At 42.1% G+C, this 15,635-nt stretch overlaps 1 protein-coding gene across 2 annotated transcripts in view; it reads left to right on the forward strand.

Annotated features, from left to right (window-relative positions):
* Positions 1-8,845, forward strand: part of kif26ab (kinesin family member 26Ab) — a 69,457-nt gene extending 60,612 nt beyond the window's left edge. For both annotated transcript variants that reach the window (XM_061062802.1, XM_061062803.1), the window contains 6 exons: positions 206-368; positions 1,255-4,501; positions 5,278-5,471; positions 6,353-6,376; positions 6,661-6,811; positions 6,903-8,845. In XM_061062802.1, the coding sequence (XP_060918785.1) occupies positions 206-368; positions 1,255-4,501; positions 5,278-5,471; positions 6,353-6,376; positions 6,661-6,811; positions 6,903-7,084 (3,961 nt within the window). In that variant the 3' untranslated portion in view covers positions 7,085-8,845. The remainder of the gene's footprint in view (positions 1-205; positions 369-1,254; positions 4,502-5,277; positions 5,472-6,352; positions 6,377-6,660; positions 6,812-6,902) is intronic.
* Positions 8,846-15,635: the final 6,790 nt, after the last annotated feature.

The raw sequence follows: 15,635 nt of genomic DNA on the forward strand, positions 1-15,635 counted from the left end.
AGTTTCTTTAGCTTGCCTCAAGTAAAATCCTCTGGTATTGCAGAGATTATATTATGGTTGCTCAAGTATGAATAGCTAATAACTTGTCATTTTTCTGTGAAGATAATTAAAAATAGCTCCTCCTGGAATAATATCATCAACTTTTATTGTCATTTTGAAATGTTGCCATGCTGTATAATAAAAACACTTTAAATTCACTCCCTAGGGACAGCAAGCTGACAATGTTATTGAGGGAGTCCCTTGGCAACATCAACTGCAGAACCACCATGATCGCCCACATCTCCGATTCTCCTGCCAGCTATGCTGACTCACTCACCACCATCCAGCTGGCATCCCGTATCCACCGCATGAGGAAGAAGAAATCGAAGGTACACTGATACACTCATTAGTGCTGATAAATCTGTTTAACATATGCCGTTATAAACTAATGCATGAATAGATATATGTATAAAAAGAGACACTGACAGCAGTATTAATCAATTCAACAACACGGGGGTTTTGGCATGTAAATTGTACTACTTTTTAATAACGATCCATGCAATAACTCCATTTAATACTCATTGTTTAGAAATGATAAATGCAAAGGCATTGTTATTCAACATTAAACAGAATTTAATTATGTCTAATATAGCAATTACGCATGTTTAACTTGGATCTCATCATATTTCATGCTGCAGATAAAGTCGAAATATTCGTCTTCATTCTGTATTTGGGAGCTATTAACACAATGAATGTGTTGTTTCTGCAAATGAAAGATTATTAGAGCAATAACTCAGAGCTACTTTTTCTCTGCTCCTCAACACATAATCATGTAATCAATACCAACGCCCAAGGAAGTGTGTAATGCTCCTCGGATTAGGGAAATATATGCTCCTGATAATTAGGTGGAATGACAGCATGTATTTATTCTGTAAAGGTCCCTGACATGATTATAATGCAGCCCACATACAGCACTTTGTATTATTGATGGTCATCTCTCTGTAACTATTGATGTGAACTTTTAACCTTTGGATATATCGACTGGTATTTTCATAGGAATTAATGTTTTTGATTGATTTCACTTTGAAATCGTCAAGGAATAAATCTTCTATAAATTATAAGGATTTTAAAAGGGTTCTGTAGAGGGGGGGAATGGAAACTAGACTGTTACATTAATATTGTAAGAAGATAGAATCGTATTACTGTCATCTTTTTCATGAGCTAATTTAAAATCCAAAAGACTCACTTCTCTTATACTCCATCTTCTCTTTGCAGTATGCATCCAGTTCTTCTGGGGGAGAGAGTTCCTGTGAGGAAGGGAGGATCCGCCGGCCGCCCCACCTCAGGCCATTCCACCCTCGGACAGTAGCTCTGGACCCAGACCTGCCTTTAATGCTCAGTGACCCGGACTACTCCTCCAGTAGTGAACAATCCTGTGATACTGTCATTTACGTAGGCCCTGGGGGAACGGCTATCTCAGACAGGGAGCTTAGCGACAACGAAGGCCCACCTGCTTTTGTTCCAATCATCCCCTCCCTGAACAAAAAGAGGTCTACAAAAGACGGCCCTCTGGACAGAGACCAGTTCTTCAAATGCAACACTTTTGCTGAGCTGCAGGAGAGGCTGGAGTGTATAGATGGCAGTGAAGAACCCACTGCGTTTGTCGGAGAGGGCAAGAAAAGCCAGGCCAGCCCCAAAACAGACAAATCCTTGGAGAGCCAAGGTTCTGTTTCACCAAAGACTGTAGCAAATATTCCGCATACCCAAGAGGTTTCACCCAAACAATCTCCTAAATCTGTTGCCACACAACCATCCTGCAGTACCAGTAAATCAAAACTGGACAATGCTAAAGCGCAATGCACACCTGCAGAAATGGCACCAACAGACAGTGTTGAAAATGTATGTAGAACCAGTGCTGATGGGGAGAAATCCTTGGTTTCAGAAAGTAGGGTTAGCTTTGACAAACAAGCAACTGCTGGAGGGCCTAATTCAGAGCCTGTGGTGAGGGAAAAGGTGTACCCCAATAAGAAAGCTTTGCCCAAACCAGCTCCGCCTCCGTCACAGCAGAGAGAAAACACAGACAAGGAGGAGAGATCCAGCACCAGAATGCCACCTGTTGGAATGAGTCACCAAGCAGTTAAAAGACGGGATCCTTACAGTTCACCTTTGCTTCGAGGGCCAGTGGAAGTGTGCCAGGTTCGCTCCACTTTAAGGGACAGATGTCTAGATCGAGACATCCTCAGAGCTACTGTTACCTTGCAGCAGCCTGTGGAGCTGAACGGAGAGGATGAGCTGGTGTTCACCGTGGTGGAGGAGCTTTCTATAGGCAGTATTGTAGATAATGGTCGACCATCCAGCATCATCAGCTTTAATAGTGACTGTTCCCTTCAGGCTCTTGCTTCTGGGTCCAGACCTGTCAGCATCATCAGCAGCATCAATGATGAGTTTGACGCTTACACCTCGGGGATGGGAGCTTCAGAGGTGAACATCGCCGTGGTAACGCCCCTACAGGGAGGAGCGGCGGGGTGCATGGACAGCAGAGGTTCATCTATCAGCTCCTGGCTGAGTGAGGTTAGCGTCTGCACCGTGGAGAGTGAAGGCGCTCATTCAACAGACGTCTTCCTTCCACAATCTAAACATATGGTACCAGATGCCACCTTTTACTTCGATTCCCTGGATATGTTGCACTGTGTTTCCTCTCCCAGAGATGCCATGAACTCCTTAAACGACAGTGGATTTGGTTTTTCCGAACTAGACAGTGACAGTGCTGCCTCAAGCAAGCTCTCATTGACAAAGCTGCCCCCATCTCCTGAATCAGCCAAAGGCTCCCTCAGAATGACGTCTAAAATAACTAAAGCTCACTCGCTCAGCTCAACCCAGCTTCCACAGGGCCACTCCATAGTCCACTCAAGTCTTCCCAGGAAGATTAAACCTACCTCATCCATCTCTCACAGTAGCAGCGGCAGCAGCCGAGAGCCACCAAGGCAAGAGGCTAAGCAGGAGAATCCTTGGCAGCGCAGCGACAACCACCCAGAACCTCAACTTTCCGACTCCAGCAGCACCAGCAAATTCCTCAGAAACTTTCCTAGTAGTATCCCCACCGGCAAAACATCCAACAACAGCAACAGTGTACCTCGCCCACCCAAGGTGCAGGGGTCTACCTCATCTCAGAGGGTGGTGGATGGCTGCGAGAAGTCCGTCAGTAAGACTCCGCCCAGCAAAATGCCTCAGCTTAGGCGAGGTGCCACCACTCTGGGGACTGTTACCATTGTCCACTCCTCCACAGACTACAAGGGAGCCCAAGATGTTATTGCATCTACCAACAGCCTTAAATACTCCTCCCTGGGGAAAAATAACAAGGCTAACTCACAGAAAGCAAGCAATCTTCCGAGACCTGGTTGCACTTCACCTCCACCCCCTCCTCCAGTGAGAAAGTCCAGTTTGGACCATAAGACTAAGATCCTGCTCCCCCAAAGTGCCTTAAAGTCAGCATATGGTGAGGCAGGAAGGGGAGCAAGGGCAGCTGTGTCCGAGGATGAGCTTGAGGTACGTCACAGAGCAGACTCTACCGGTTTCAAAACCTCCAGCCTCAACACAGCCAAAGTAACCTCCAGCCTGAAGGGCAGAGGGCCGAGAGGGGAATCTGGGCAGCATTATGGAAGCCAAATGTCCCTGGAAAGGTGTGAAAGTCTGTCCTTATCAGGCTCCAGAACTGCACTTAGTAGGGAAAATAGTGGGGCAAGTCTCGGAAGCAGCAAATCCAACAGATCCATTCCTAGGTTTGGTATTCCGAATTCATCCAGCTCTCCAATAGCTACCTGCCCATCTTCCCCAAGTGGAGGAAGTCTTAGCAGGTCCGGTCAGGTTAAAGCTTCTGTTAATCCAAGAGCTTTAGGAACTGTCAATGGTAATAAAGCACGCTCACTGTCGGCAAACAACTCCAAAGGTCTGAGCTCATCAACCAAATCTTTGGCTGCTCCTGTAAGCAGAAACACCAACGCCAACCTCCCTCCATCAGGACGGACCTCTGCTACTCGAACCGCTACTGCTGCAGTCAGCGGTAAACCCGGGAGAGGAACTATCATGGGCACAAAGCAGGCTATGAGGGCCGCCAACAGCCGTGTAAGCGAACTGGCAACAGGCAACATTTCGGGCAAACACATGAGAGGTTCGGGCGATTCGGACAGTGGGAATGACAGCGGGGTGAACGTAAGCGATGACAAATCCCCCGTAGCCATGCTGCCGTCTCCCTACAGCAAAATCACAGCACCCAGGAGGCCACAGCGCTACAGCAGTGGCCACGGCAGCGACAACAGCAGCGTACTGAGCGGGGAGCTGCCTCCGGCGATGGGCCGCACCGCTCTGTTCTACCACAGCGGAGGCAGCAGCGGATACGAAAGCATGATACGTGACAGCGAGGCCACGGGCAGCGCGTCCTCAGCCCATGACTCCATGAGCGAGAGTGGCATGTCGTCTTCGGGCAGAATGAGGAGCTCCAAGTATCCCAAGAAGAGAACAAATGGTGAGGGAGTTATGTGGGTGTGAGGGTTTCAGTCATCTCAATGCTGTTATAGCTCAAAGCGCTTGTGTTGACAGCGAGCTTGCAGTAGCATTTACGGGCATTACAATAACTATAGAAATAATGAATCTTCTTGCTGATGGTTTCTTTTGCTTTTGCAGTTTATAAGGAAACATCAGTATCAAATTTGGTCTGTTTAATAACCAGCTTAATATTTCTCACAGGCGCTTTAAAGTCAGAAATGTTGTGAATATGTATTACTATGGGAATGGCAGTGTATGTGGGATGTAATCTAAACCCATTGAAGTAGCATCCAGAAATAAGTGTTTTTTTTCTCCCAGGAAATTACCCATATAGCACTTCTAACTTTATGAATCCATTTTCATTACATTCACGAATTGGTATATCATTGGATTTTCTCTCCTCCTGAATCAGCAGCATACATAATTCATACACATACAGGAAAATTATAACGAATGCTTCAAACAAGACTGCTTCCATCCTAGTGATGATCAAACAAGATGAATTGAACACGAGCAGCAGTGACCTGGTTCAGCTTTTTTGTAGCCCTGTATATATAACCATTTGAATTCATGTGCGTTTTATACAAAAAAGGCAACATAGACAGCCTTATAAATATGCAATCACCATTCTCCGCCGACCTGTGTAAAGCCTGGCATCTCTTTACATCTCAGAGTGAGGCTCATACATATTTACCCGTGGATCCCTGCAAATGCTACTATTGTAAAACAGGTGTTTATCTGTCCATGGCTCTTTAGGCTTCCAGAGAAGACGGCTCATACCGGCCCCCCTGCCAGACACTTCCTCCCTTGGGAAGAAGGCAGCCACAGCAGGCCAGTGGGTGGACTTGCCTCCTATGGCTGGCCCGCTGAAGGAGCCCTTTGAGATCAAGGTGTATGAGATCGACGATGTGGAGCGGCTCCAGAGGCGGCGTCAGGAGGAGACAGCAGAGGTGAGTGGAGGGTCATCCTGACTTGTTTTACATGCTGGTTTATCTGGTTAAACTTGTTTTGGATAATGTAATGTCTAGGTCAAGGGCTTGTGAATCCCTCTCACTAAGCTTCAGGAATACTTTGCAAGTGCCACATTGACTCGCCTTGTGGGAATGTCTTCACTCACATCTTCCCAGTTTCTTTTTAAAGAACTGGACAGGGATAATATGTCTCAGACGTCTGACCTTCAGTCAGCTCAGAGGAAAATCCCAGAGTTAAAGCGTCTGTGTTGAGGTCCCCAGAGCCTGGTATGTTGGCAGCGATCCTCTGGAATGTCAAGAGTTCAGGAGGCAATTACTGAGGAGGGTTAATTGGTTTGGATATGAGTGACGACCCAGCCTTACTGCTGACGATGGTGGTTGTGTTAAAATGAAAAACAAGATAGTATGAGAAGATTGTTCTGGGAATTTTTGATAAATATATCAGCACTCAACAGCAGCCCAAATCTGCTAGCACTCATCACCGGCTGCCTGATCGCTTTTTATAGCGTACTCCTCATCTGTTGATCATTAACTGCTCCTGCTCATCAACACAGCTGGACAGGGAATTGTCAAGATATGAAATCAGCTAGATGGTGGTTTGATTTAGTTTCAATTAAGAAAAGGAAGATCTTTAATTTGTCTCTCTCAGCCATCACTTCCTTAGTGGAAAAATAGCTTTCTCTGATTTTACTTGACTTGAAATTAGAACTGGAGTGTTGTGTATGTGCTTCCATTGCTTGTTTTTCCAATATTTCTCTTGATATACTTTTATACAACTTTCTCTATATTTTGCTCTTTGAATATAGAATCCTGCTTAAAATATTAACTTGTTTTATCTGTTTTTCCTTTCTTGTCCTCAGCAACCATTCCAGGATGTTGACAAGGTGAGCTAAGTTTTTTTTTAAATCGTTACTGAGGTTTAATTATTAGCAGCTCAGACTTTTTTTTGCACAAGTTTCAGTACCATATTTATAATTTAATACAAAATAACATTTCTTTCAAACCTACAACATCAACAATCCCACTATTACAACAGAAACCCACCTTACACTTTATTTTATTCAATTTTTTTGCTAGTTTTGTTTAAAATACTTTGATGAAGCAGGCTTTTTTGTATAGTTGTCTAGTTGTATCTGTAACTAATAATCTCCATCTTTATCTCTCTCAGGGTCTGCAGTATTTTAACAGTAAACTAAAGATATTGGAGAGAAGGCAACAGCAAGTGAGAGAACTAAGGGTGAAGCATGAAGTGTTGTTGGAAGAGCTGGAAGACGCCAAAACACGACTGATGATGGACCCCAGCAAGTGGATAGGAGAGTGTGAGTTAATTATTTTTTAAATGTATATACATTTTAAAAAAATCTGAGGTGTTAACCTTTGTAACCAATCTTCAAATGTCGTTCTTAACAGTCGAGGTGGACCAGAGTTTGGATAAAGAGTCTCTGGAGTACCTGGAGGCCTTGGCACAGGCCACGGAGGAGCTGGACTTTTGTGTCAATCTATGCAAGTCCCGCATCATGATGGTGACCTGCTTTGACATCGCCATGCCAACGCCCTGTGCTCAGGAGGGACTGCGGGAGATCGAGGTCTGAGGACAAAAGCAAGTGGAGGTGGAGAAATGAGGAAGTGAGGAAAAAAAAGAGGATAATGATGTGTAGTTGTCACTGGAATGAAGAACAACATGTGAGATGAGATGAGAGTGAATCTTTGCATGAAGACAGAGGAGATGCTAACACCTAGCTACAGTGCGTCGTTGTCCAGGACGTGATTGACTGTTGGAGAAATAAAACGTGAGCACAAACGCTGTTGCCCGTATGGCAAAGCAAGGGCCATCACTTACTCAAGATACAATGAACAACACCTGGAAGTGCCTTTTTAACTGTGTTGTTTTGAGTCATTATTTTTCATAAGGTGAAGGTATCTTCAGCATACCTGAGCAAACCCCTGAACATATTACTTTTAAGAAATTTAAATATTTTATATTGCATTGTATAGTGTATTTATATGACTATGTGGTGTGTACAAATATCCTTTTAAGGGAAAAAATAAAGAGGGAAAAAAAAAGAGAAAAAGCAATAAGCTAATGTTATTGCGCTCCCAGACTTTGCCTTTCTCTTCTTTCAAACCTCAGTCAGCATTTTAACCATGTTCATTCAGCCTCTAGCGCCTTACGTTAACTCTCTGGTTCTGTAGTTTTCTAGTTTTTTCAAACTATGTTTCTCAACAAGGACTGCATTTGCTGTTGTCACTCTTCGCCTACAAGCCGGCCCGTGAATGCCAGCGAGGCTCAGTGAATGTTTTTCTCCTCCAGTTGCCTTGATCAAAATGGGTCTCAGTGGATGCACTAAGGCGGAGAAGCCGTGTTTGTCTCACTGAAAATGAGAGATTATTAAACCAAAACATATCAATCAGAGGGCCACTGTGATGGAAAGTGAGTGATTAGTCTTGATTCAGCCATCCTCTCTCGTGCCTCAGTATAGTATCTGAGAGACTTCCCAACATTAGCCTAGCCTGGTTAGCCTGGCTCGGAATGAGTGCTGTCTATAATACTCTGTACAACAATGAGACACAGGTTAGATAGCACAAGTCGTCTGGCCTCTTTTACAAAACTTTTTTTTTGTAAAGCGCTCTATGCATTCCCATGCATTCACTGTTACAACCTCCACAGACTAACGAGCAGCAGCACAGTTTGGCTTTGCCCCCCTTTTCTTTTTTAAAAAATAGGCAAATGATCAGAGTTGATCTCAGACAAAGACTACAGAATTGTTATTTTGCAGTGAATAAGAGCAAATGATCATGACATTGTTTTGGGAAATCAATCATGTTATCAGCTCTTTGTAGCTTCCAGAATGTGCTTGTTGTGAATCAAACGGCTCACTCACCACGGGAACAAAGAGGATCGCTGAAAAATGATTGTTACGATAAACAAACAGGCTTTGTTGTACTTTAAATGATTTCTTTATCCAGGATGAACATGACTTTTTTGTTATATTTCTTTTACAATGATGTACTCTCTCAGGCCCTCTCTGAAGATGCTGCATGAGATTTTTTAATCATTTTTACAAATCATTTCTACTCCATTTTTTTCACTCTAATTTTTTACAATACCTTCTGTTTTATTTTCTGCTAATGTGGGGTTGGTTAGGCTCATGAATTAAATAACTGTTACCAAACCGAGACCTTTTTTTCAAAAAAATTATATGTAAAGGTCGTTTTTCATATCAAAACCCATATTTTCTAAAAACCTTTGTTTTTGTATAGCATTTTCAAACCCTGTGTATAAATGTATGATATGGCAGCTTGTGTTTTACTTTTACAGTACCTGTGAATAAAATGTTTCTTCTTACTGATGATTCACGATCCAATGTTCTTACTTCCCTTTTCTGTATTCATTGGATTGTTTGTTTCTGCAACACTGGAATGAAGAAAAGTCTGAATGAAACCAAGAGAGGAACCTTTCTCTCTTGAGATCACAAGACTACCTCGAGGGTAAAACGTCAGGTTATTTCAGGTTACATCAGGTGTAGAGAGCTGTTTCTGTAAATCTCCAATCTTCTTAATAAAGAGTTCACTCTTTTCTATTTAATTAATTGCCTAGCTGTTCACCTTTTCAGCCAAATTCTCCAAACACTGATCATTTCAGTTATGATTTATTAATTGTGAACCAGCTTTAAATTTAAAATCAAGTGATTGTCTTTCTTATGTCCAGGTGATAGCAGTGATTGCTGGACCCAGTATGCATTTGACATCAAAGATTGTCCTTGTTCTTAGAGTGCTTAAAATCCACATATCTCATTAATACTAAACAAATACTTTATGAAAAGGATTTGACATTTAACATAACACCAGCCGTGATTCTTGTGGGAGAAGATAAAGTTCTCTTTGATAACCGGATTCAAAATTTAAATTGCTCAAAGTTGTTGCGTTTGATACATAGGAAATGAGATAAAACGGGATGGTACAAGTCCAGAGTGATTAATTACTTGGTGTATCAGGAGGGCCTTCAGCTCGGTGTGATACATGAAGTCCTGTGGAGTGTTAGACTGTAGGTGTGTGAACGTGTTCGTCTAGAAATCAAACCCTGCTGTGCAATAACATCGTCCTCCTCCCTGTTAATTCTGTTTTGATCAAAGACACTAGAGGTTAATTTGGCTGAATGGAAAGCCCAGCTGGTCAGTGTGTTTCAAATCCAAATTTTGGGGGGTTATTTAAGCACCCAGGCTATTTACAAAATATACAAACTAATCTGCCACTGCATGAAAAAATAGATTTACAACACTGTATTCATTTAAAATTAGTGTGCAGTTAATTTGCAGTCTGTTAAGATTTGACAGATAGTAAAAAAATGTATGTGGTGAGGAAGCCAGTGTCTCAGTTGGCCAGTCCTGACGTCTGATGTCTGCTGAGTCTGTCTATGTGGAGCAGACAGCAGTCAGCCCTCTGTATCCCAGCATACATTGCCTCAGGGCTAAGATCATTAGCAGCGACTTGAATGTTGAATTAGAATAAAAATGAGTTCACTGAAAAGTCAAGAGTTCCCTGTCATCAGCCAGCTCACCCTCTTTGCCCCAAACCAGCACTGACCCTGTATTCCTCACTGCTCCCTGTGAGAGGTTTTATCCCAATTCAATTCTCAGACAATTTGATGTATTTTCCACCTTTGAAGTCTTTGTTTCCGTTATTATCTCATCAAATTTTGATTGTTGTGCTTTGTATAGTGAGTCAAATGGGGTCAGAGGGCTTTCTGACTTTGGCCTTTCCAACAAACGTCTGTCAAAATCAAAAAAAAAATTCCCTTTACTATTGTAATTCATAATTTTAGACCTAATGTCTAGCTACACATAAAAGCCTCAAAAGCTAAAAGTAAAACAGACTTTTTGAACCTCCTCTCTCCCTCTCCACTCCTTTTAGGCTGCATGCATTCGCCTCTGGGCATTTGTTAGTGGTTGTGGTAGTCTTTGGATTTACAGCTCTGCAGGCCCACAGATTTGTCTGTCTAAACCAAACGCTCTCTTTGAAGAATCCCCATAAACCTGACCAAATGCCGCCACTCATTCCCAGTAATTAAAACAAGCTGGTGTGGAGGAAAAGTCCTTAAATTATCAGAGCCTACACACACTCACAGTCTCTCTCTCTCGCTCTAAATGTGCATGGTAGTGCTTCAGGGGGGTCGTAACCATTGACATCCTCATCCTCAAACAGATTGCATGTGTGTGGAGTTTAGCACCAGGACAGAAACCTTTAAAAGATGTAGTCCTGAAGGCTTTTCCTCCCTGTATGTACTGTAAATTCTGATTGGGTGGCCGTGCAAGTCCAGCAACATGACACTTGGGCTGTAAATTAAAGCACTGCAGTCTATAATGTAAAGGTGAATTAATTAGCCTTTGGGAGACAGCTTGAACTTGTAAATCAGTGAAGATTTATGCCTGTTTACTTGTGTAATTTAGTAAACATGAGGGGCAAGAGAGGCTGTAGTGCTGTAGATGATAACAGAATAATAATTCACATACGGGTTAAAAATGCATTGTGAATAATTTCCCTTTTGTTACGATCACTCGAGGATTCCTGATGTGGTTTGGACAGTAATGAGGAGCAGGATGTGGGTCATGAGTTCAAACAGCCTGTTGTGTGTTGACCTGCAAGCTGGCGAGGTAATGATTGGTTATGAAGATGCACAAACCGCCACACGCACATGCATACAGCCAGTCTCTGATGCTGTCTGATGTTGTGTCTTCTTGCTAGGATGCCATTTTCTCTGTCAGTGCACTGGACTTTACTACAGTACTTTGGTTAAAAATGCAAGTTAATCAATGCAACAATCACTGGTTTGTCATGTGAAGTCTGTTCATGTTGCACTGACCTTGTCAAAGAGCGGTGAGCAGAACTTTCTCCAGCACTGACCTTGTTGTATCTGTACTCTTGCTGTCCCTTGTTGCAGATTGCTTGTGGATAACCACTGATTTACATAAAGGCTTTGTTTAGAGACACTGTTTTAAAATGCCTTCAGAATACTGATGTGAGGAGTTAATGTGCAATGAATATTCATGGGTTAAAAAAACAAGAGGTTCTACTCAACTGAGCAGAAAAAATAGACAGTGTAAAGTCCTTGATTACATGAATTGTTAGGTGTGTTGCAGTACACTACAGTCAGGTTAATGACTTGGAGCCCTCCTATGTTGAGCTTTGTTTTGTCTTTTAAAGGTTTCGGGTCTTTTAAAGATCTGCAAATTGCACTCAGGAGATCACTCTAAAGAAATCCATTATTCCCATAAAGAAGATAAATAATTTAATCATGAAAAAGTGCTCACTAAGATATTGCCTTAAAAGTCGTTCCATCAGGTTGTGCTCTCCTAACAGATGGGCCGGTGTGATGAAAAAGACCTTTTTAATTAGTCTGTCTAAAGACGTTTCTTCATCAGCAGCCCCCTCTACGTTTCAGTTTCAGCGGCCACCAGGCAGCCTCCTTAGCTGGCTCCCAGCAGCAGCAGCCATCTGGTGGACAGCAGAGTGAGGCTACAGGAAGGCTCACCACTCCATTGAGCCGACACTTGTAGCCCAAAGACATGGGGCAATGGAGTTTTTACTCTGTTTAAATTTGAACCATTGTACTCTGTGTGGGGGAACTACTAACCAAGATATGTAATGTTGAAGAGGCAAGTCAGTCAGAATATGATGCTTGTAAGAAGGGTAAAGGCCAAATGAAATAAACTGCAATAGTTTATACCTAAAAGGTAGAATTGTAGAACTTCACAACAAAGAAAATTAATTTTTAAAGCCTGTGAGAATGACTTCTTCACACATTTCCTAATTGGCTATCTAGCTACGCACATTAGAAAGAACTTTACACTTAAAAAACTAATTAAAAGGCTGACAGAGAAACAATTGCAGATTAGAAGGAACTCATAAAAGTGTATTATTAACGCCTCTGCTTTCTAATTTGAGTGATTCACATTCAGTTGAGTAGGAACTGCATTAAATTGATCTTACATCCTGCTTTTGTCATTGCATTACCAGTCCCTCTTAAAATAATGGGAGCATTGCACTTCCTATCTCCTCCTAGATGAACTGTGACTCATGAAATCGCAGGCTAATACTCTGAGTCTGGCTTTGTTCTGGCAACTGATAAGATAAATGGGTTTCATTCGCCATTGAAAAGCAGAATAACATGTGTCCCATTTTTGACAGGAAGAATACGTTAGTTGTTTTGTATCTGTTTGAAAAAGGGTGTTTGATTTTACAGGGCTTTTATTGCTTTCTCAGAAACCCTGATTGTATGCCTTTCTGAAAAACTGGCATTATTCACACAAACAACTTTCAAGTGTTTTAATCCATCCAATGTTATATTTCAACACAATATCCTCCTCTGATTTGTTTGTTTGCTTTTGAGTTGGCAGCACCAAATTGCAGGGTTGTGTGCAGGCTTCAAAACCAGCAAAAGATGTGTCGACAAAAGTGGCTTTGCATAGTCATGCCCCCCTCCCCCTCTTTAAAAGATGAGCCAAACCCTAAACCCATCTCCCCAAGATAATTTTGTGATGTAAAATATCCATGAAATAAAACGTGTGAAATACAGTTTACACATGGAATGATCATCTGGCATCAATGTATTAAAAACAAAAAACAAAATATATACTGCTACAGTAGGCTATATTTTATTCTAGCCTATGTATTAAAGTCTCAGCGGTCACATGCTACTGCAGGGTCTTCAACCCCTCAAAGAGGCGCCCACCCCTACCCAAAGAAATAGTGTTAATCCATATTTTATATATAAAAAAGATTTTTATATATAGAATGAGAAGTAGAACTAGCTTCTACTAACGGGATATCAATGGGATGATGCTGTTAGTACTACGGATAAACAGTTACTGGGCGGCAGTAGCTCAGTCTGTAGGGATTTGGGCTGGGAACCGGAAGGGTCGCCGGTTCAAGTCCCGGTGTGGACCAAATCTGGTAGCTGGAGAGGTGCCAGATCACTTCCTGAGCACTGCCGAGGTTCCCCTGAGCAAGGCACCAATCCCCCCCCCCCCCCCACACCATCAGCTCAGGAGCGCCCGCTGAGGGAAGCTCCGTCACTCTCACATTTCTCCATTAATGCATGTCCATAGGATCCTGTTTGTGCATGTGTATATTTCAGCCTATGTGTGTGTTGCATGACGTACAGAGTGTAAAAACAGAATAAATAAATAAAGTAAATCTTATATTTTACAGTACGTAATGACGTCATCGCCAGTGACGATGACCGTAAACCTTTACGCTTGATAAAAAAAATAGCACTAGTCCTGGGTTCCAGTCTGGCAGAAGTAAGAGTAGTAACATTAATATTAACAGTCAAAGGTAGTAACAAGTAAGTTTCGAAAAGATTAAACGGAATTCGTGCGGTCTATTGTGATTATGGACAGCTTTATTTGACTTAATTCGTCGAAGGAAAAGTCCCGACGTCGGTGCTAAAGACTTAGCTATTACTAAAACGAGAATGCTAACAGCTAACGAGGCGGAGGACAAGTGATGCCAAACAGGACGACAACGAGGACGGCGGGGAGAGAGGGCTGTCTTGATACTGTAAGTGAACACTGTTGGCTTTTAGTAAGGTACTTGTTTCGTATGCGTTGGGTTTACAGCTAGCAACAGCGGCCAGCTCGCAAGAGTTTCAATAGTGACGTAAAAAAACAACAACTTTCAGATGTGACGTCAGAGGCATCGGCTTTACAAAGTCGTTTTTGCTCAATGCATTATTATGTTTTTAAACCAACAGATGCTTTTTGTGGTGACTGGGATTCTGTGTTTTTAATAAGTCGTGCAATTTCAGTTTTGCCTTATTCATTTGTTTTCATAATATAATATTTCCCCTGCTCGTGTCATCCAAACGATAGCTCCTTGGAGCAGTTGTTGACCCAGCCTAAAAATAGGATGTAGAATGAATTGTAAAAATTACACACTGTCAACTTAATTGGAAATTCAGCACAGATATATCTGCAGCCCTGCGTGTTTGTTACAATAAAAAAAAAAATGTTCCTTATAGATGTGCAACTTTCAGTAAAATGTGGGTCCTAATATTGCACGATTACATTTTGGTGCATACACCTGTGCTTTTCTGCTGTACATTTTGCAATGCAGCAGTAATTGCATTGCTAGTTTGCACGTGTGTAAAAACATTACTAGGCTGTCATGGTCGTACTTCTGTTAATCCAACAATCAGACAAAGCCTTGTTCTCCCCATCATGCTTTCTTGTGCCCTTCACTCCCAGTTTTTGATTATGTGAGCTGTTTTCATTTACACTTGCAGATGATGATTATAGCTGTGAGGCCTTATTATTTTTTCATTCATTTCCATTGCAGCAGTTAGGGGCCCATTCAGTGTCAACACTGAGATACAGTACATTGTCTCACCAGACAGTTTCAGACAGACTGCAGTGGCGACAGCCCAAACGCCGTCTTTGTATTCTCCTACATTAGAGCTTGATTGGTGCAGGTAGCTGACAGGAGGCTGTCACTAGTTGTGATGTCTGAAGTGGAATATTTGAAAGTGAAGAGGTTAATTACACAATATTTAAGACCTCTCTTTGCCTTGCCATTCATACTGTAGCCAATCACATCCAAAACACCCGCTAATCAAAAGTAGGCTGGCAGCTCTGCGCCGTGGCAACAGTTGCTGTGATGGCGGCTCGTCTGGCAGGGAGCACACGTCCTGCTGCTTGCCTATTTGAGTTGGTTGGCAGGCTGGTACAACCCCCCTTTTCTTTTACTGTTATTCATTCATCGCCAAAAGAAGGTGGGGAATAAATGTGCTCTGTGTGAATTACTGATGGACTACATCATTCTTGCTCGTGTGTGATTCAAGCTTCATTAGAGCTGGCAATCATGTTAAAATAGTACAAATTTGTTCACTATTCTGTAAAACAATACAACAGAATACTGAAAGTATCTAGTTTCCAGGCCTAAGAAATTGCTGAAAAAGAAAAAATAGGAATAAAAGTACTTTGCAAACCCTTTTAAAAGGCAAATTGCATTTTACACAATTATATATTTTGCGCCTTTACTTGAATAATGAGGTCAGATTTTTGAAAAAGACTTATGACCAGTAGATGTCGTTTGCTACATTAGAGCAAATAGAAACATATGAAGATACAGAGTTTTGGTTTTAGA

Source organism: Labrus mixtus, chromosome 18 (assembly GCF_963584025.1).
Source record: "Labrus mixtus chromosome 18, fLabMix1.1, whole genome shotgun sequence".
In the NCBI taxonomy this organism is placed as follows: domain Eukaryota; kingdom Metazoa; phylum Chordata; class Actinopteri; order Labriformes; family Labridae; genus Labrus; species Labrus mixtus.